Source organism: Cuculus canorus, chromosome 22, assembly GCF_017976375.1.
Source record: "Cuculus canorus isolate bCucCan1 chromosome 22, bCucCan1.pri, whole genome shotgun sequence".
Taxonomy (NCBI): Eukaryota; Metazoa; Chordata; class Aves; order Cuculiformes; family Cuculidae; genus Cuculus; species Cuculus canorus.
Window position 1 is genome coordinate 4,722,062 of NC_071422.1, and position 20,826 is coordinate 4,742,887.

A 20,826-nucleotide genomic window follows, 5' to 3' on the forward strand; every position below is an offset into this window, starting at 1 on the left:
AAGCTTCTGTTAAAACAATTGGGAGCGTCTCATAGTAGGGTGTTTATTAATCACAGCTTTTTTCCTACTGACAGTACAATTTGCAGGTAATCAGATAGTAGACACTATCTGATTTTCAAAACAGTTGCCCAATTTCACAGTGAAATCTTATTTGAAAGCCGCCAGAAATCCAAGGTCTAATTAATTTGCAAGTACACACATATTACACAACTGAAGAGAGCACCTTCATTAAGGGTTACCTACATCGACTATAACAAGTCTCACACCAGCAGATAGACAACCATGAATGTCCTGTTTGTTGAGTTTGCTGTTTTTTCCTTTAACATTGCCTGCTCCTCTGTGTCTTCACCTTGCTATTACAAGAATGCAACCACCAACGTGTTTTTTACACCAAAGGCTGTGCATTGAGCAGCTTCCATCCTCATCTCCTTTGCATGCTGTCTCGAAGAAACTGCACTAGTAGTTTTGCAAGCTCTGTCCTGCAGTTTCCACAGGTGAGCGGTTCTATTTGACCACCACACTTTTGATTTATCATAAAAATCCACACACAATCAACCAAACTGCACCTATCACAAGTGGCCTACACGTGTTGTATTCCGATCACAGCACTCGAGTTTCTGCGTGCACATTCATCACAGTGTACTCTTTACTACTCTAAAATGCCACAAGGGCACACAAAAATATTCTTCTTAGATAATGGAAGTGGGCCTCTCTTATTAATAAAACATGCAAGCTTAGGAGGAAACCAAATGAAATCAGATACATCACTAGTTTCTCCTAATCAGCTCTCAGAGGAAAGACTTGGAAAATATTTACACTCCACTTAAAGGGACGGCAGGCAGCCCACCAGCACTGTACTGAGAAAGCTGCTGAAGCTACTCATTATTATGAGACCAAAAAACAGATGATTCACCTCTATTTCAGCACTGTAACACATTTTCGTACCTAAGTATCCTAATTCTGCACGTGCGTTAATACAGACTATAAAAATACATTACATCTGACAGATACACTGTGTTCTTGAATAAACAAATAATTCCCTGGTGACAAACAGCCCTAAAGAGTTACTCATAACTGAAACCCAACCATGTGTGCACTCCTCCCCATACTGAGCCCATCCTATTTTGTTACTGATCACAATTTAATAAGATTCAAACCCAACATTTCGGCCATAAAGCCAAACAGTTTCTCCTGCTTCACAGGTTTCTCAAGCTTTAATCCGTACCTTTGTTTCATCTTAGTCTGGCTGCTACAATCCTTTGCACGCAGGTCACAGAGTTGCCGCCCTTCAGCCGCAGGCATTTGGCAGAGGTTTCTTCCTTGGTCACAAAGTCTTTCCTCTATCTTAGGAGCTTTGCTGACTAACAGTGCACAACCAAGACCCCATAGATGTTTGAAAAGCGATTAGCTACATTGCAAAACACTCTAACACTCAATAATTGCAGATTTATTCTTGACTGCACTCATAGGCAGGTGAAAACTGGGCAACAGACAAAGAAGAAACCGAGATTCCTTGTTACAGGGGAAAAAAATGACTAAATCAAAACCTCGTGCTCCCCTAGACAGACAGTTTTACTGAATGACCATAAATAATCCGCTTGCATTTTATGAAGTGACCATCTTAACAAGGCAGCAAATGAGACTTCTATTAACTTTACAAAAACACTGTTCCAATAATACTTAACAGCTTGAGTAAAGTGTGGGAGAGGCAGCACCACCCAGAAGAAACTGCTCTTTTGGGCTGTCTGCTGGCGTGGAGGGTGCTCTTCCTCTGCAGGATTTCACAGGGAAAACAACCTTTACCTGAAGATCACGACAGCAGAGAAGAATAACTCCTTTTTTAACCTCAACTCTATCCTAAAGGCAGGCACTGCATAGCTTGCAGCTGTCACTCTTAATCCTGGGAAAAGGCTTCCTTGAGGGAGTCACTACTCACTGATAATCCCAAACACAGCCTTAAATCATAGAGTGGTGTGGTTAGAAGAGACCTTAAAGAACACCCAGTTACAAATCCATGTCAATAAAGAAGTTTCAATTGAGAGGGACAGAAATTTTCCCTGCTTTTCCCCTTTCATACAGTCTAAAATCTTTATTGGTTCCATTCAGATTTAATTAGTTCAATGCATCTTCCCCACAACTAATTTTATACCTTTTTCCATGCTACTCTTCATTCATGTAATATCCTCTTCAAACAGACCCGCAAAGCTTATTTCTCCTGCCCTCAAATCCTTCTGCCATCAATCACTGCACTAATTTGTTTAAAAATAAGAAAATCGGCCAATAAACTTCAGGAGAGATGAAGATGAGTTGGCATGTTATATTACAGAAGTACTGCTATAAATAATTCAAAGTAATCTGTAACTTAATTGCTGTACTAGTAAGTTCCAGCCTCTGCACATAATATAAATATTCTGACTAAAATCAGGTCTGGAATCCTCCCCAGCAATGCTCTCCCTGGGTTTCATTACTGCCTCTCAAGTCTGGAATAGAAAAAAAAATCAATATTTTTAGAGTATCATTTAATAAATAAATTCTATATTTATTAAGTTATTTCTAAAGCTCTCCCCAGTCTGCTGGAAAGTCTCACGGCTTTTACACTAAGCAACTCCCAAGATCTCAGATGAAGGCTTTCCTTATTTTTTCACTTCATCTAAAAAATTAAAATACTTTGCTTCTACAGAAGATTACTTCAAAGTAAGTCTGAGCATATTAAAAACAGATTAGCACTGTTTACTTTCTACACTTTTGATACGAAGTAGAAGGAAGATGCTGCATCACCAGAGCCACAGAGGATGCAAAATATTGCATCATACTGCAATATGTGGATGCAAAACATGTGGAGATACCGTCTGGTATCTGTGCCAGATACAGGCAGTACAAAACGTGCTCAGTCTTTGAGTTTAGAGGGGAAATTGGTAATGCATTTGCATGTTTGCTTTCTGCCATAAAAGCAGACTTCAGGGTTTGGAACAGGATGATTTTAAAGTCCCTTCCAACCCAAACCATTCTACCAAGTGTAACTAGCCGCAAAGGAAGGGGATTCTGCCCCTCCGCTCCACTCTTGTGAGACCCCCACCTGGAGCCCTGCATTGAGTTCTGAAGTCCTCAGCACAGGAAGGCCATGGATCTGTTGGACTGAGTTCAGAGGTGGCCATGGAGGTGATCAGTGGACTAGATCACCTCCTGTACGGGGACAGGCTGAGAGAGTTGGGGTTGTTCAGTCTGGAAAAGGCTCCGAGGAGACCTTAGAGCAGCTTCCAGTGCTGAAAGGGGCTCCAGGAAAGCTGGGGAGGGGCTCTTGATCAGGGAGGGCAGGAAAGAGGGGAGATTGAGATCTTAGGCAGAAATGTTTTGCTGTGAGGGTGGGGAGGCCCTGGCCCAGGTTGCCCAGAGCAGTGGGGGCTGCCCCATCCCTGGAGGGGTTCCAGGCCAGGTTGGATGGGGCTTGGAGCCCCTGATCCAGAGGGAGGTGTCCCTGCCCATGGCAGGGGTGGACCTGGATAAGCTTTGAGGTCCCTTCCAGCCCAACCCATTCTGTGATTCTAGGACTCTCGGGCAGGGGGACTGAATGAAAAGTAACTCGTTCTCACCCTCTCCCAACGCTGCATGAGGAGGGGGATGCCCCGCAGCGCACACGGCGGGCTCCCCTCCGCTCCCCAACACCCAGCTGCACCATTTGCTCCCGGGAAAGAATTTTCCAGCAAAGCCAGCCAGGCGCACTTTTCCAAAGTGCCTCTCTCTCTGCGCTCCGCACACACTGACTCAGCCCCGGATCCTCACACTCCCGCCCAGCCGGAGGGACCTTTTGTGCGTGGCCACAGCCCAGCCCTGCGCTCCCCCGTACACAAAGGGGGTGCCCACTTCCAGCCGGGAAGGGGGGGGGGATCCTGTAGCTAGTGGTGCCCCCCCACCCCCTCTCCCAAGCCCACCAGGATGGGGCTCCTTCCTATGAAGGGGGAACCCCACAGCCCGGCCCCACCCTCCCTCCCCCTCCCGCGGAAAGGGGGTCCCAATTTCGGGGGGGCCGACAGCAGGGTGGGTCCTGGAGGTGGCGGTGCCCTCCCTCAATCCCAAGCTCGCTGGAAAGGGTCTCCCCACGGTGAAGGCTCAGGGGGAAGCCGCAGCCCAACCCCGCGCTCCCCTCAACAGCAGAAAGGGGGTCCCCAAGGCGAAGGGGGGACCCCAATAGGAGGGACGGGTCCTGGACGCAGTAATGCCCCTCTTCTCTTTCCCCAGTCTCCAGACCTGAGGAAATCACCGAGCAAAACAGGGTGCGGGCGGTGCTGCCCCCCCACCCCCCCCCGTGCTTCCCAGCCCCCTGGAAACGGGGTCCCCACTTCGAGGGAGAAAACCCCCAAGAGTGGGGGCGTTCCCAGAGGCGGTGCGGCCCCCTCGCCAGGAATGGGGTCTCCATAGCGAGGATGGGGTTTGAGAAGTTGTGTGTGTGTCCCGCTCCCCCCTCTGGAAAGGGGGTCCCCACTTCGAGGGGGGGAACCCCAACAGCAGAGGGGAGGTCTTGGAGGTGGTGGTGCCCCCTCCTCGCTCCCCAGCCCGCCAGGATGGGGCTCCTTGCTATGAAAGGGGGGTCCCCACAGCCCAGCCACACGCTCCCTCCCCACTTAAGAGGGTGGGGACCCCAACAGGAGGGGGTATCCTGGAAGCGGTGGTGCCTTCCCCTTCCCGCTCCCCAGGAAGGTGCGGGGAAAACTCGAAGCCGCCGGGCGGGAAATGGTGCTGGGAGAGGGGACGGAACGGGACGGGACCCCCGCGCCGTACCTTAACGAAGAGCTCGATGACGGGTTCCTTGTCGCTTTCCTTCAGGCCGTTCACCGGCACGGACAGCGCCATGCTGCTGCAGCCTCAGCCCGCCGGGACGGCGCCGCCAACACCACGATCGCCTCGCCCGCCCTGCGCGACTGCGGTCGGACCCGCCCCGGCGGCGCGGGCTGCGCGGGGCGGGGCGGGGCTGCAAGGGAGGGCGCCCAGGGTGGGAGGCGGGGACTTTGTGCAGAGGGGGCGTGGCCTACGCCGAAGGGCGGAGCTTCCACTGGCGGGGAGCCGCGCGGTAGGCGGGGAATAGAAGAGGATGGGGGCGTGGTCTGACCTGAGGGGCGGGGCTAGCGAGGAGGGATGAAGCCGTTGGGGGCTCGCGATGGGCGGGGGTCTGGAAGAGGAAGAGGCGTGGTCTGTCCTGAGGAGCGGGGTGGGCGCTGACAGACGAGGGCACGGCTGAGGGGCGGGGCCTGAGCGGTGGGCGGGGCCTTGGAGGGAATGGGCGTGGTCCGCGCTGGGGGGCGTGGCCCGTGCTGAGGGTGAAGGGGTGTCATGGTGGTGTCCATGAGACCCCTGGAGGCAGTGGGGGAGTCCATCCCCCGCAGCCAAGGCCGGGGTGGGGGTACGGTGTGCCCTGTGTCTGCCCTTGCCATTGCCCCAGGCCTGCCGCCGCCTAGCCTGTGGGGCAAAGCTTCACAACTGCCCCCTCACAGCCCTGCTCCAGAAAGTGTTTCTTTCCTGGCTCAGGGAAAAGCATAGAATCGTTTGGTTGGAAAAGAGCTTGGAGATCAACAAGTCCAACCATTCCTGTCCTCTACTGAACCATCCTGAGCACCTCATCTGCCCACCTGTCAAACACCTCCAGGGTTGGAGACTCCACGAACTCCCTGGGCAGTGGTTCCAGTGCTGAGAACCTTTACAATGAAGAAATTTTCCCCAATATCCAACCTAAACCACCCCTGGTGCAACTTGAGACTGTTTCCCCTCGTCCTGTCCCTTGTTACTTGGGAGAAGAGCCCAGCACCCACCTCACCACAACCTCCTTTCCAGGAGCTGCAGAGAGCGATGCAGTCTCCTCTCAGCCTCCTCTTCTCCAGACTAAACAGCCCCAGGGCCCTCAGAACGCCTGAGCTCCAGACTCTTCCCCAGCTCTGTTCCCTCCTCCGGATGTTCTCCAGCCCCTCAATGACTTTCTTGTAGTGAGGGGCCCAAAAGTGAGCCCAGGATTTGAGGTGCAGCCAAAACTAAAAGCTTGTGTCAAGGGCTGATTTTCAATAGATTGCAGCAAAAGAGCTGCTCTGCTGCATACAAACCCCGACCCAGAACCAGCTCATCTACAAATGATTTCGTGCTGGGTGCCCCATGTGCAATACGCAACGACGGAGAGGCAGCGCTGCATCCATCCGCCCCTCTGGTCCCAACCACGACTGATGCTCCGTACTGGGCCCACTCCAAAAAATCTATTTTGGGAGGCAGGGAGGAGTGTTTCCAGCCCAGTTTCTCTCTCTCTCTCTTAAGGTCAGGGACTGAGGAGCTGGACAGAAAAATGAGCAGGCAATTGGCAAAATGTCAGGTTGAAATGAAACCATTTTGCCCTTTTTCCAGTCTTTCCACCAAAATAGCACAAAGCAGCATACAGCCTGCGATCACATTTTCCCCATGCAGCTTCATGCCTGCAGAGTCCAAGCTGCTGGGAACAAAGCGGCTTTTTTATGCTTCGGCAGCACCCGCTCTCACTCTCAGTCCTTCCGTTTGTGCAGGAGTTAAGACCGTGTTTTTCTTAGTCTGAGTTCAGCTGCACCTGGATGTCTCGGCAGAGCGGTTCCCAGGGTGGGATGCTCTGGGTCTATGGGATACCCCAACGTGGCATGGAATGACTTTTGACGCCACTCTCCGCCCTTACTACTTTAATGCTGTCTGCAACCCAGCATTGAGACGAACCTCCCTATAATTTGTACCTAAACGCATCTGCACAGCCAGAAATGGCTCCAGATGAAATGGTTACCAACATTTCCTCCAACCTCCTATCACTCCAGGCATTTTATTACCCTCAGTCCTGCATGACCGGATGTCTTTAAGCAAATTTTATCTTTGAATGCCGTTGAATTGTTCATCCAGAGCAGGAAAAACTGCTGTCAGCCCCTCTCCTGGTGCCGATAGGGCTGGGCAACTGATGTGACAAAGTCCTTTTCATTCTGGTTCCTACAGCTTCTGCACAGCCATCCTCAACTCCACGGAATTCCTGAGAGTCAGTTAAAGATTCGTTTCTGTTTGTTTTACAGAGTCCAAGGAATCTCGCTGATTCATGGGGTGGGACAGTCTAAATTGGAAATCAGTGTGTCACAGTAACCAGACGGATCTTGGAGCCAGGCAGGACCATGTGAGCCAGCCCTGGCCAGGAACCTCCCTTGGTAACCACCCTTGAATTAATTGTAGCCTGTATCACAAGAGACACCGTCCTTAGAACATGGGTGGGAGAGATAGGAGGGAAAAACTTTTCCCTTAAATGGGATTGTCCCAGAGACCTTCCACGAGTGTCCGTTTGGGGCTTTACGTTCCGCTTTCCCACCCAACAGAGTGAGGAACTTTCAGCAGTTGGGGCCAAACGTCCCTGGTGGATTCTGGGTCCGGTAACAAAGGGCTTTAATTGCAAGGCTGTTCTGGGCATGTTGTTACCCTCTGTTGCCTGTTCGGTGTCAGCTGCGAAATGTGAGAGCTGAGTCCTCTGGTCCAGGGCTGAGCGGTGCCAGGGTAGGGAACACTGAGCCCAGTATTCCCCTCTCAGCCACACACCGAGCTTTCCTCTCTCTGCTTCACCACCCTCCTCAGCCAAAAGTTTCAGAACCACAGAGTTTGCAAAACCTGAAATACTTTATAAGCCGCCCCAAAGCAGAGAAGCACCTACTTTTCAAAAGGCGTTACTTTTAGTACAAGGAAATAGCTCTCCCATCATGCTGCTAGACGTGGGTGTAAAGCAACAAATCTGAGGTCTGGGAGGCACTCTGTGCTATTTGACGTTTTACAAGCCACACGGCTGAGTTGCCACGACTGTTTTTTTCCTCTCTACTGCTGAATTTCTTCTCTAACAAAAGAGTTCTCACGCTGTTATCTTGCAGAGCAGCTAATAGGCAGCTTATTCCGTCTGTATCCAGCTGCACCAGCCTTGTCTCTTGCTTTACAGTTATTTTACTTTTAGATGACATTTTGTTGCTCTCTCGCTGGCACCTCCCATACCCCTCATCTTCCCCATTCAAATGAAACCTCTTTAACAACACTCAGAACAGGTTTGAACCTTGAAAGTTCTTTCCTAATTGCTGCTTATGTTGTTCTGGAAGGCTTTTTCTTTTTTTTTTTTCAATAATACTTAGAATTAATCTGCCCAGGCTTTACAAAATAAATAACTAGTCCTCCTAAGAATTTTTCACCTCTTACAGCTGCGAGGAATGAGTCAGAAAAGTTAAGTGACTTTTTCAAAGCTAAATTTGCATCAAGTCAGGGAGTCAGAACAAAGCCATCCTGGCCCACCACCTATGGTCAGATCAGTAGGTCACTCCCTCTATATTATTTTCTGCCCTATTGAGAAGGCCTATTTCCATTTGGCAGAGCAGCAAAACAGCTCGTTATTGTTTCATTACGCTCACACTTTTGGCCTTTATGCAGCACTTTTCCACCTCAAACTTTCCAAGTGCTTTTGAAACTCGAGGCATCAGATGTTTAAGATATTGAAGCAAGCACTCTCTCCCACCCTGGCCCTCGCTGCGCACATTCCGCCAGTGGAATTTGCTGCCGTACTGACTGCAGGGGTTCAAAAATGGTTCTTTATTTCTGAAGAGAAATTTTCAGGTTCTGGAGGAGCTCAGCACGCAGGTCATGTTGGTGCTCAGTTGGACAGTGTGCTGGATGAACATCCCGGTACTTTTGAGTACTGTGTTGAGTTGTGGGCCCCTCACCACAAGAAGGATGTTGAGGCTCTGGAGTGTGTCCAGAGAAGAGCAACAAAGCTGGTGAGGGGCTGGAGAACGTCTGACGAGGAGCGGCTGAGAGAGCTGGGGTTGTTTAGCCTGGAGAAGAGGAGGCTGAGGGGAGACCTTATTACTCTCTACAACTGCCTGAAAGGAGGTTGTGGAGAGGAGGGAGCTGGGCTCTTCTCCCAAGTGACAGGGGACAGGACTAGAGGGAATGGCCTCAAGCTCCGCCAGGGGAGGTTCACGGTGGATATCAGAAAAAACTTCTTCACAGAAAGAGTCATGGGGCGCTGGAACAGCTGCCCAGGGAGGGGGTGGAGTCACCTTCCCTGGAGGTGTTTAAGGAACGGGTGGATGAAGTGCTGAGGGACATGGTTTAAGGGAGTGTTAGGAATGGTTGGACTCGATGATCCCGTGGGTCCTTTCCAACCTGGTGATTTATGATTCTATGAAAACAGTGCTACCGTTCACTGCCCTTGTTGTCAGGTAGGCAACCCCTGCGGTTAAGGGTTGCACTTGGACTTAATCAAGGTCTTTTCCAATCTAAATGATACCAGGAATTGTTTTCAAGTTCTTTGCATTCAACCTGAAGTTGGAATTCTGTGTAGCTGCCATGAGGTTGTGGAAACATGGTTTAAGGCTATGCAGACCCTCCCATCCCCAAAGACATCTTCTCTGTTCCACATCGCCCAAGCACACAGATGGCACAAAGTTGGGCACAGCAGCTACAGCTGTTTGTTTGCAAAAACACCTCACAGGAAGATGCCCAAGGGAAGAACTTCAGCTCTGGGGCAATTGGATGTCCGGCTGCAGCCTTCCCCATCCCTCCCTGGGCCCCTATTCCCACGGAAGACGTGCCCTAAGAGCACGTTCCAGCTGCAAATGCCGTTTGATTCCTTCTGGGATATTCACCCTTCTGGTGCGTGTGGATGACGCTGGTTGTGGCTCTGGCTTTGCTGCTGGAGCCGCTGGGGAAGGAGGGGTAAAGGCAGACATCCCCCTGGCAGCACCTCATCCCCTCGCAGCCCCCAACCCCAAAGGCAGGTGGGGCAGAAGGAACCAAGTGGCCACAGACGTAGGGGGGGACATGCAGAGTTTATTTCCTTCTTGGCCCAAACCAACTCTCTCCCGGGAAAGAAAAGAGGGCATTTTAGTGACTTGTGCCCTCTCCCAGTTGCTGTTGCCAGGAGACACGTGCCACACGGTGAGGTCACCGTCAGGGGACCCACGCATCACAGTGACCAGAGGGCACTTATAGTGGTGCTGCCCAGGCACTGAGGCATCAGACGCCGCAGGCCTTCCTCCCGCTGACAGGCAGGACTCAGTCTCGCTGGTCAGGGAAAGGGCCCAGGCTCGAAGCTCTACCCGAGCTCCACAATGAGAGACAAGATGAAATCCCCTTCCCCAGACTCATCCTCCGACGAGGACGAACCAGGCTGTGCAGATTCACAAAGAGCCAGCCCCATTTCAACCTGCCCCTTCCTCAAGAAGCTCTGGGAGATCGTCACCAGCCCTCACTTCCAGTCCATCTGGTGGGGAGACAATGGAAACTGCGTGGTGATCGCAGGAGATCTCTTCCAAGAGGAAGTGCTGGGACCCCGCCAGATCTTCCAGAACGACTGCATGGAAGACTTCATCCACCAACTGTCCCTCCATGGATTCTGCCGGATGGAAGGGGATTCTCGCATCTCTATCCCTGTCGAGGAGCTGCGAGCAATAGCAGCAGCAGGATCTTCCGTGGGCGAGGTACGAGAGTTGCTCCCACTTGAAAGAATCCTCAGGAATGTCGGTAGAGGGGTGTCCCATTCCAATAGAAGAAACCTTTCCTAGGCGATGATGGGGATGGGAGCCCATGGCTCAGGGTCATTGTCAGCAATGCTGCATTCAGGTTTCGAAGGAGCAGAAGTGCTGACCAAAGGGATTTGGTCATGGCTGTCAAACGCCATCCTAGTCCAGTCACTTGGGGCTCTTTTTGTGTTTGCTCTGTGTCTGGCTGCAACGAGAGTTCCAATCTTCTTTTGGCGACGGTTGGATGCTGACAAGATGAACGTCAGCGTCACGTTACTCGTGACATGACCATTGCACAACGAGGGGGCTGGAAACCAGGGGGCTTTGGGGTTCTCCAACAGTTTTCACGCTTTGGAAAAATTTGTGTCACAGCCATGAGTATCTCTCCCGATGCAAACGCTAGCCTAGTCAATCTCTGTGATTGTCCTTCTGGAAAGGATGGCACTGACTCCTCTTCTTTGTGTTCTGCAGCTGTACTTCTTCTACAGCCCCTTCTTTGAGAGAGAGTGCCCGCTACTCCTGAGGATGTGCAGGCAAAGCCATGGGCAAAGAGAGCGAGCGCCGGCTGCAGCCCCACGGAGCCCAAAGCAGGGGGGCAAACGCAAAAGAAAGCAACGAGTTTATCCTCCAGAAGTGGAAGAAGGTGTGGAGGAGGAAGAGAACAACCTCCAGTGCCACGCAGAGCCCAGCCACACAGCGACACAGCCGTGGACTGATCCAGACGCTCCAAGCACCAGTGCTGGTCCAACCCCAGCCAAACGGTGCCGCATCCACAGCCCCGATGGCATCCAGGAGGCAGCTCGGGCTCCATCCATGGCTTCACCCCAGCGCTGCACACCTCCCACCTCGCCTGATATGGAGACCACTCCAGGCCCATCTTGGTGGCCCTCGTCTGCTTCCAGGCTGCACGGCAGGAAGCGCCCTCTATCATTCCGAGCTGCAGAGCGTGAGAGAGACGGACTGTCATCAACTTGTGCTGCTCCCGTGCCATGCCCAGCACACGGCCAAGTGACAGCAGGAGTGGAGGAGGAGGAGAACGACCTCCAGAACAGCGCAGCCGCCAGCCCCACAACAGACGAGCCGTGGGCTGACCCAGACGCCCCGAGCACCAGTGCTGGTCCACCCCCAGCCAAACAGTGCCGCACACACAGCCCCGATGGCGGCCAGGACGCGGCTCCAGCTCCATCATCACCTCCACCCCAGCGCCGCTCACCTCCTTCCCCACCATTCGTCGCGCCTGCTCCATACCTAGATTGGTTGGTCAGTCTCCATGCTGTGCAGGCACCCTGGAATGGCCTGCTTCCATTCCGCCCTCCGGAGCCTGAGCCAGAGGAACCACCGGCACTTTCTGCCTCTCCCCCGCCAAGGCCACCGCAACGCCCAGCTGGAAGGTTCCGGCACTGCCCAACGTGCTACTGCCCACCAAACCCCTGGGCTGCCGGACAAGGGGATGGACCTTAGTGGGGGCGGATGAGGAACAGCCGTGATCTAGGACAGCGAATGGTGTTGTAGGCGTAGAAACATGTTAGTCTAGGAAGAAGGAATAAAGCAGTGTTTGTGGTTGTCAAAAATGCCTCTTTTTGAGTTGCCTTGTCCTGTCTCTGCTGCCTCTAGTTGCTCTCCTGACATCCAGCATGGCCTTCAGGGGTGGGAAGGCATTGGCCCCAGCCTGCAAAAGCCAAGGGCCCCACGTGCGCTCAGCACAACTCAGCAAAACTCCAACCTGGGGCTGCTCCAGCAGCTGTACCAGCACCCAGGGCCACTCCGGACAAACCAGTGCCCTAGAGCTCTTGGGGAGCCCACGGCCCTTCCTCCCCCGGCTCAGAGCGGGGCCGACGGGCAGCAGGGCCGCAGGGAGCACACTTGGCCTCCTCCTGCCCGTCCTACATCCCCTCCAGGGATGGCTGCAGCCTCGCAGCTGGCAAAGCCACAACACCCAGGCTCCTCAGGCGCTCCTCACAGGACATGACTTCCCGTCCTCTCAGCACCTTGCTTGCCCTCCTCTGGACAACTTCCGATCCCTTTCAAACACCACGGCCTGAACTGCACACAGCGCTCAAGCTGAGGCTGCAGCAACGCCAAACACAGCATTCACCGCTCTTGACCGCTCGGGCTGTGTTGGATGCGCCCCACGATGCCGTTTGCCCTCTCAGCTGCCCGGGCATTCGGCTGGCTCCCACCCGGCTGCCGCCCACCAGCAGCCACATCCTTCATCCTTCTCGGCAGGCCTCCTTTCCAGCCAGTCCTCTCCCACTTTATCCTTGTGACTGGCGTGAAACCCTCCCATGTGCAGAACCCAGCATTTGCTCCTCTTCCATTTCACGCAAGTGATGGTGGAAATCCCAGAGTGGGGGTAACTCCATGGGAGAAGGCACAGGTCTTTCTGCATGGGGAGAAGGTGCCCAAGGGAAGAGCTTCAGCTCTGGGGCTCTCTGATGCCCAGAGCTGCAGCCTTCTCCATCCCTCCCCGGGGACCAATTCTCATGGAGAATGGGACGCACGTTCCAGCTGCAAATGCAGTTGGATTCCTTCTGGGATTTTCACTCCTCTGGTGCGTGTGGATGGCGCTGGTTGTGGCTCTGGCTTTCCTGGTGGAGCCGCTGGGGAAGGAGGGGTAAAGGCAGGCATCTCCCTCACAGCACCTCATCCCCTTTGCAGCCTCCAAGCCCAAAGGCAGGTCGAGCGCAGAGACCTGAGAGGCCACAGATTTGGGTGGGAATAAATAACCTGGGGTTTCTCTGCCGCTTGCAAGCGACCTGGAAAGGCTGGGAGGAATACCCCCGAGTAGGACCTGGACCCTCAACCCAGGGCTTTGCCGGCCACGGAGATGAGGGACGTCAACATCAGCTTCCCCGACCCCGCTGTCTATGGTAACTGAGACCCAATGGGTCAATTGCTGTTCAAGCCTAACGCGAAAACCGGGATAAATCAATGATTCTGAAGCACTGTGAATGGTTATACACATCAGCCACGACAGTGTTATTAACAGGATTATAGGTAACATTTACCAACTTCCACCACCATTGTAGGTCCTTTTCAAAATTCTTAGCACTATCCCAAATTATTTTCCGTATTTCTGTAGGAAAAATGCCTTCTTTGTCTTCTCTACCGATTGACGCAGCCACAATTGAGCCTGGATGCAACTGAGGGTGAAAGAGAGATTACTTTGGGCCACACCGAGCGTGTCTAGAATTAGTTCATGATCTTTCACATTCACCTTTTCCCATTTTGGTAATACGTTGGACAACAGCCACCGATGCGTTCCAAAGGCAAAAGGGAAGATTGTAAAGGCTGATGCAGTTTTACCAAATCAAAAGTTGGTTTGGCAAAATTTGTTCAATTTGTAATACTATTTCTGAATCAATGCTGTTCAGAACCCCCAATGCGGTTCCCAAAACACCAGTCAGGTCTCTTGGTATTCGTCTCCGGGAAGATCTACGCAACCAGGTGGTCCATCCCTCATAAGAGGTGCGTAAAAAGAGAAAACAGGCAGGTTGAATTTCCGAGACTTTATTTTGCATCAGCAATTCAACCGTTTTGAGAGACTCTTCTGGTTTGAATAACATTTGTTGTTGGTCAGTGTTACCGATTACAAATGGTCCAACCTCATCAATCCTTGCTTGAAGTCCACTGCTTCTCCCACAGGTTCCTGATCCACCACTCACAGAGGTCTCAGTGGTGTCTGATGTTTTAACTCCGGCAGCACACCCACAGCAGTAGTTACTCAAGCTGCAGAGGTTGCTATCAGCTCCCCTCACCTGTGTTTCCCCCACAGTACCACCTCTTCCATCAGCAATGACTCCACTACTGCATGGGGGAAAGGCTTTGGATGGAGTCTTCTTGGACTTCAGTAAAGCCTTTGACACAGTTTCTCACAGCATTCTGCTTCAGAAACTGTCAGCCTCTGGCCTGGACAGGCGCACACTCTCCTGGGTTGAAAACTGGTTGGATGGCCCAGAGAGTGGTGGTCAATGGAGTTAACTCCAGCTGGAGGTCGGTCACCAGTGGGGTTCCTCAGGGCTCGGTGCTGGGTGCAGCTCTGTTCAATGTCTCTATCAATGACCTGGATGAAGGCATTGAGTGCACCCTCAGCAAGTTTGCAGATGACACTAAGCTGGGAGGAAGTGTGGATCTGCTGGAGGGTAGGGAGGCTCTGCAAAGGGATCTGAACAGGCTGGACCGCTGGGCCGAGACCAATGGCATGAGGTTCAACAAGGCCAAATGCCGGGTCCTGCACTTGGGGCACAACGACCCTGTGCAGTGCTACAGACTGGGGGAAGAGCGGCTGGAGAGCTGCACGGAAGAGAAGGACCTGGGGGTAATGGTTGACAGCGACTGAACATGAGCCAGCAGTGTGCCCAGGTGGCCAAGAAGGCCAAAGGCATCTTGGCTTGGATCAGAAATGGGGTCACCATCAGGTCCAGGGAGGTTATTCTCCCTCTGTACTCAGCACTGGTGAGACCACACCTTGAGTACTGTGTTCAGTTCTGGGCCCCTCACCACAAGAAGGATGTTGAGGCTCTGGAGCGTGTTCAGAGAAGAGCAACAAAGCTGGTGAAGGGATGGAGAACATCTTATGAGGAGCGGCTGAGAGAGCTGGGGTTGTTTAGCCTGGAGAAGAGGAGGCTGAGGGGAGACCTTATTGCTCTCTACAACTGCCTAAAAGGAGGTTGTGGAGAGGAGGGAGCTGGGCTCTTCTCCCAAGTGACAGAGGACAGGACAAGAGGGAATGGCCTGGAGCTCCGTCAGGGGAGGTTCAGGTTGGATATCAGAAAAAACTTCTTCACAGAAAGAGTCATGGGGCACTGGAACAGCTGCCCAGGGAGGGGGTCGAGTCACCTTCCCTGGAGGTGTTTAAGGAACGGGTGGATGAAGTGCTGAGGGACATGGTTTAGGGAGTGTTAGGAATGGTTGGACTCGATGATCCCGTGGGTCCTTTCCAACCTGGTGATTTATGATTCTATGAAAACAGTGCTACCGTTCACTGCCCTTGTTGTCAGGTAGGCAACCCCTGCGGTTAAGGGTTGCACTTGGACTTAATCAAGGTCTTTTCCAATCTAAATGATACCAGGAATTGTTTTCAAGTTCTTTGCATTCAACCTGAAGTTGGAATTCTGTGTAGCTGCCATGAGGTTGTGGAAACATGGTTTAAGGCTATGCAGACCCTCCCATCCCCAAAGACATCTTCTCTGTTCCACATCGCCCAAGCACACAGATGGCACAAAGTTGGGCACAGCAGCTACAGCTGTTTGTTTGCAAAAACACCTCACAGGAAGATGCCCAAGGGAAGAACTTCAGCTCTGGGGCAATTGGATGTCCGGCTGCAGCCTTCCCCATCCCTCCCTGGGCCCCTATTCCCACGGAAGACAAGACGCAGCGCTGCCCTAAGAGCACGTTCCAGCTGCAAATGCCGTTTGATTTCTTCTGGGATATTCACCCTTCTGGTGCGTGTGGATGACGCTGGTTGTGGCTCTGGCTTTGCTGCTGGAGCCGCTGGAGAAGGAGGGGTAAAGGCAGACATCCCCCTGGCAGCACCTCATCCCCTCGCAGCCCCCAACCCCAAAGGCAGGTGGGGCAGAAGGAACCAAGTGGCCACAGACGTAGGGGGGGACATGCAGAGTTTATTTCCTTCTTGGCCCAAACCAACTCTCTCAAGGGAAAGGAAAGAGGGCATTTTAGTGACTTGTGCCCTCTCCCAGTTGCTGTTGCCAGGAGACACGTGCCACACGGTGAGGTCACCGTCAGGGGACCCACGCATCACAGTGACCAGAGGGCACTTATCGTGGTGCTGCCCAGGCACTGAGGCATCAGACGCCGCAGGCCTTCCTCCCGCTGACAGGCAGGACTCAGTCTCGCTGGTCAGGGAAAGGGCCCAGGCTCGAAGCTCTACCCGAGCTCCGCAATGAGAGACAAGATGAAATCCCCTTCCCCAGACTCATCCTCCGACGAGGACGAACCAGGCTGTGCAGATTCACAAAGAGCCAGCCCCATTTCAACCTGCCCCTTCCTCAAGAAGCTCTGGGAGATCGTCACCAGCCCTCACTTCCAGTCCATCTGGTGGGGAGACAATGGAAACTGCGTGGTGATCGCAGGAGATCTCTTCCAAGAGGAAGTGCTGGGACCCCGCCAGATCTTCCAGAACGACTGCATGGAAGGCTTCATCCACCAACTGTCCCTCCATGGATTCTGCCGGATGCAAGGGGATTCTCGCATCTCTATCCCTGTCGAGGAGCTGCGAGCAATAGCAGCAGCAGGATCTTCCGTGGGCCAGGTACGAGAGTTGCTCCCACTTGAAAGAGTCCTCAGGAATGTCGGTAGGGGGAGTGTCCCATTCCAATAGAAGAAACCTTTCCCAGGCGATGATGGGGATGGGAGCCCATGGCTCAGGGTCATTGTCAGCAATGCTGCATTCAGGTTTCGAAGGAGCAGAAGTGCTGACCAAAGGCATTTGGTCCTGGCTGTCAAACGCCATCCTAGTCCAGTCACTTGGGGCTCTTTCTGTGTTTGCTCTGTGTCTGGCTGCAACGAGAGTTCCAATCTTCTTTTGGCGATGGTTGGATGCTGACAAGATGAACGTCAGCGTCACGTTACTCGTGACACGACCATTGCACAACGAGGGGGCTGGAAACCAGGGGGCTTTGGGGTTCTCCAACAGTTTTCACGCTTTGGAAAAATTTGTGTCACAGCCATCAGTATCTCTCCCGATGCAAACGCTAGCTTAGTAAATCTCTGTGATTGTCCTTCTGGAAAGGATGGCACTGACTCCTCTCCTTTGCGTTCTGCAGCTCTACTTCTTCTACAGCCCCTTCTTTGAGAGAGAGTGCCCGCTACTCCTGAGGATGTGCAGGCAAAGCCCTGGGGAAAGAGAGCGAGCGCCGGCTGCAGCCCCACGGAGCCCAAAGCAGGGGGGCAAACGCAAAAGAAAGCAACGGGTTTATCCTCCAGAAGTGGAAGAAGGTGTGGAGGAGAAAGAGAACAACCCCCGGTGCCACGCAGAGCCCAGCCACACAGCGACCCGGCCGTGGACTGATCCAGACGCTCCAAGCACCAGTGCTGCTCCAACCCCAGCCAAACGGTGCCGCATCAACAGCCCCGATGGCATCCAGGAGGCAGCTCGGGCTCCATCCATGGCTTCACCCCAGCGCTGCACATCTCCCACCTCACCTGATATGGAGACCCCTCCAGCCCCATCTTGGTGGCCCTCGTCTGCTCCCAGGCTGCACGGCAGGAAGAGCCCTCTGCCATTCCGAGCTGCAGAGCGTGAGAGAGACGGACTGTCATCAACTTGTGCTGCTCCCGTGCCACGGCCAGCGCACGGCCAAGTGACAGCAGGAGTGGAGGAGGAGGAGAACGACCTCCAGAACCGCGCAGCCGCCAGCCCCACAACAGACGAGCCGTGGGCTGACCCAGACGCCCCGAGCACCAGTGCTGGTCCACCCCCAGCCAAACGGTGCCGCACACACAGCCCCGATGGCGGCCAGGACGCGGCTCCAGCTCCATCATCACCTCCACCCCAGCGCCGCTCACCTCCTTCCCCACCATTCGTCGCGCCTGCTCCATACCTAGATTGGTTGGTCAGTCTCCATGCTGTGCAGGCACCCTGGAATGGCCTGCTTCCATTCCGCCCTCCGGAGCCTGAGCCAGAGGAACCACCGGCACCTTCTGCCTCTCCCCCGCCAAGGCCACCGCAACGCCCAGCTGGAAGGTTCCGGCACTGCCCAACGTGCTACTGCCCACCAAACCCCTGGGCTGCCGGACAAGGGGATGGACCTTAGTGGGGGCGGATGAGGAACAGCCGTGATCTAGGACAGCGAATGGTGTTGTAGGCGTAGAAACACGTTAGTCTAGGAAGAAGGAATAAAGCAGTGTTTGTGGTTGTCAAAAATGCCTCTTTTTGAGTTGCCTTGTCCTGTCTCTGCTGCCTCTAGTTGCTCTCCTGACATCCAGCTTGGCCTTCAGGAGTATGAAAGCTTTGGCCCCAGCCTGCAAAAGCCAAGGGCCCCACGTGAGCTCAGCACAACTCAGCAAAACTCCAACCTGGGGCTGCTCCAGCAGCTGCACCAGCACCCAGGGCCACTCCGGACAAACCAGTGCCCCAGAGCTCTTGGGGAGCCCACGGCCCTTCCTCCCCCGGCTCAGAGCGGGGCCGACGGGCAGCAGGGCCGCAGGGAGCACACTTGGCCTCCTCCTGCCCGTCCTACATCCCCTCCAGGGATGGCTGCAGCCTCGCAGCTGGCAAAGCCACAACACCCAGGCTCCTCAGGCGCTCCTCACAGGACATGACTTCCCATCCTCTCAGCACCTTGCTTGCCCTCCTCTGGACAACTTCCGATCCCTTTCAAACACCACGGCCCGAACTGCACACAGCGCTCAAGCTGAGGCTGCAGCAACGCCAAACACAGCATTCACCGCTCTTGACTGCTCGGGCTGTGTTGGATGCGCCCCACGATGCCGTTTGCCCTCTCAGCTGCCCGGGCATTCGGCTGGCTCCCACCCGGCTGCCGCCCACCAGCAGCCACATCCTTCATCCTTCTCGGCAGGCCTCCTTTCCAGCCAGTCCTCTCCCACTTTATCCTTGTGACTGGCGTGAAACCCTCCCATGTGCAGAACCCAGCATTTGCTCCTCTTCCATTTCACGCAAGTGATGGTGGAAATCCCAGAGTGGGGGTAACTCCATGGGAGAAGGCACAGGTCTTTCTGCATGGGGAGAAGGTGCCCAAGGGAAGAGCTTCAGCTCTGGGGCTCTCTGATGCCCAGAGCTGCAGCCTTCTCCATCCCTCCCCGGGGACCAATTCTCATGGAGAATGGGACGCACGTTCCAGCTGCAAATGCAGTTGGATTCCTTCTGGGATTTTCACTCCTCTGGTGCGTGTGGATGGCGCTGGTTGTGGCTCTGGCTTTCCTGGTGGAGCCGCTGGGGAAGGAGGGGTAAAGGCAGGCATCTCCCTCACAGCACCTCATCCCCTTTGCAGCCTCCAAGCCCAAAGGCAGGTCGAGCGCAGAGACCTGAGAGGCCACAGATTTGGGTGGGAATAAATAACCTGGGGTTTCTCTGCCGCTTGCAAGCGACCTGGAAAGGCTGGGAGGAATACCCCCGAGTAGGACCTGGACCCTCAACCCAGGGCTTTGCCGGCCACGGAGATGAGGGACATCAACATCAGCTTCCCCGACCCTGCTGTCTATGGTAACTGAGACCCAATGGGTCAATTGCTGTTCAAGCCTAACGCGAAAACCGGGATAAATCAATGATTCTGAAGCACTGTGAATGGTTATACACATCAGCCACGACAGTGTTATTAACAGGATTATAGGTAACATTTACCAACTTCCACCACCATTGTAGGTCCTTTTCAAAATTCTTAGCACTATCCCAAATTATTTTCCGTATTTCTGTAGGAAAAATGCCTTCTTTGTCTTCTCTACCGATTGACGCAGCCACAATTGAGCCTGGATGCAACTGAGGGTGAAAGAGAGATTACTTTGGGCCACACCGAGCGTGTCTAGAATTAGTTCATGATCTTTCACATTCACCTTTTCCCATTTTGGTAATACGTTGGACAACAGCCACTGATGCGTTCCAAAGGCAAAAGGGAAGATTGTAAAGGCTGATGCAGTTTTACCAAATCAAAAGTTGGTTTGGCAAAATTTGTTCAATTTGTAATACTATTTCTGAATCAATGCTGTTCAGAACCCCCAATGCGGTTCCCAAAACACCAGTCAGGTCTCTTGGTATTCGTCTCCGGGAAGATCTACGCAACCAGGTGGTCCATCCCTCCTAAGAGGTGCGTAAAAAGAGAAAACAGGCAGGTTGAATTTCCGAGACTTTATTTTGCATCAGCAATTCAACCGTTTTGAGAGACTCTTCTGGTTTGAATAACATTTGTTGTTGGTCAGTGTTACCGATTACAAATGGTCCAACCTCATCAATCCTTGCTTGAAGTCCACTGCTTCTCCCACAGGTTCCTGATCCACCACTCACAGAGGTCTCAGTGGTGTCTTATGTTTTAACTCCGGCAGCACACCCACAGCAGTAGTTACTCAAGCTGCAGAGGTTGCTATCAGCTCCCCTCACCTGTGTTTCCCCCACAGTACCACCTCTTCCATCAGCAATGACTCCACTACTGCATGGGGGAAAGGCTTTGGATGGAGTCTTCTTGGACTTCAGTAAAGCCTTTGACACAGTTTCTCACAGCATTCTGCTTCAGAAACTGTCAGCCTCTGGCCTGGACAGGCGCACGCTCTCCTGGGTTGAAAACTGGTTGGATGGCCCAGAGAGTGGTGGTCAATGGAGTTCACTCCA

General features: G+C 53.3%; 1 protein-coding gene across 1 annotated transcript in view; it reads right to left on the minus strand.

Moving 5' to 3' along the window:
- CLIC4 (chloride intracellular channel 4) overlaps nucleotides 1-4,946 on the minus strand; it is a 36,977-nt gene extending 32,031 nt beyond the window's left edge. The window contains exon 1 of the mRNA XM_009563443.2: nucleotides 4,777-4,946. Within this exon, the coding sequence (XP_009561738.1) occupies nucleotides 4,777-4,848 (72 nt within the window). The 5' untranslated portion in view covers nucleotides 4,849-4,946. The remainder of the gene's footprint in view (nucleotides 1-4,776) is intronic.
- Nucleotides 4,947-20,826: the final 15,880 nt, after the last annotated feature.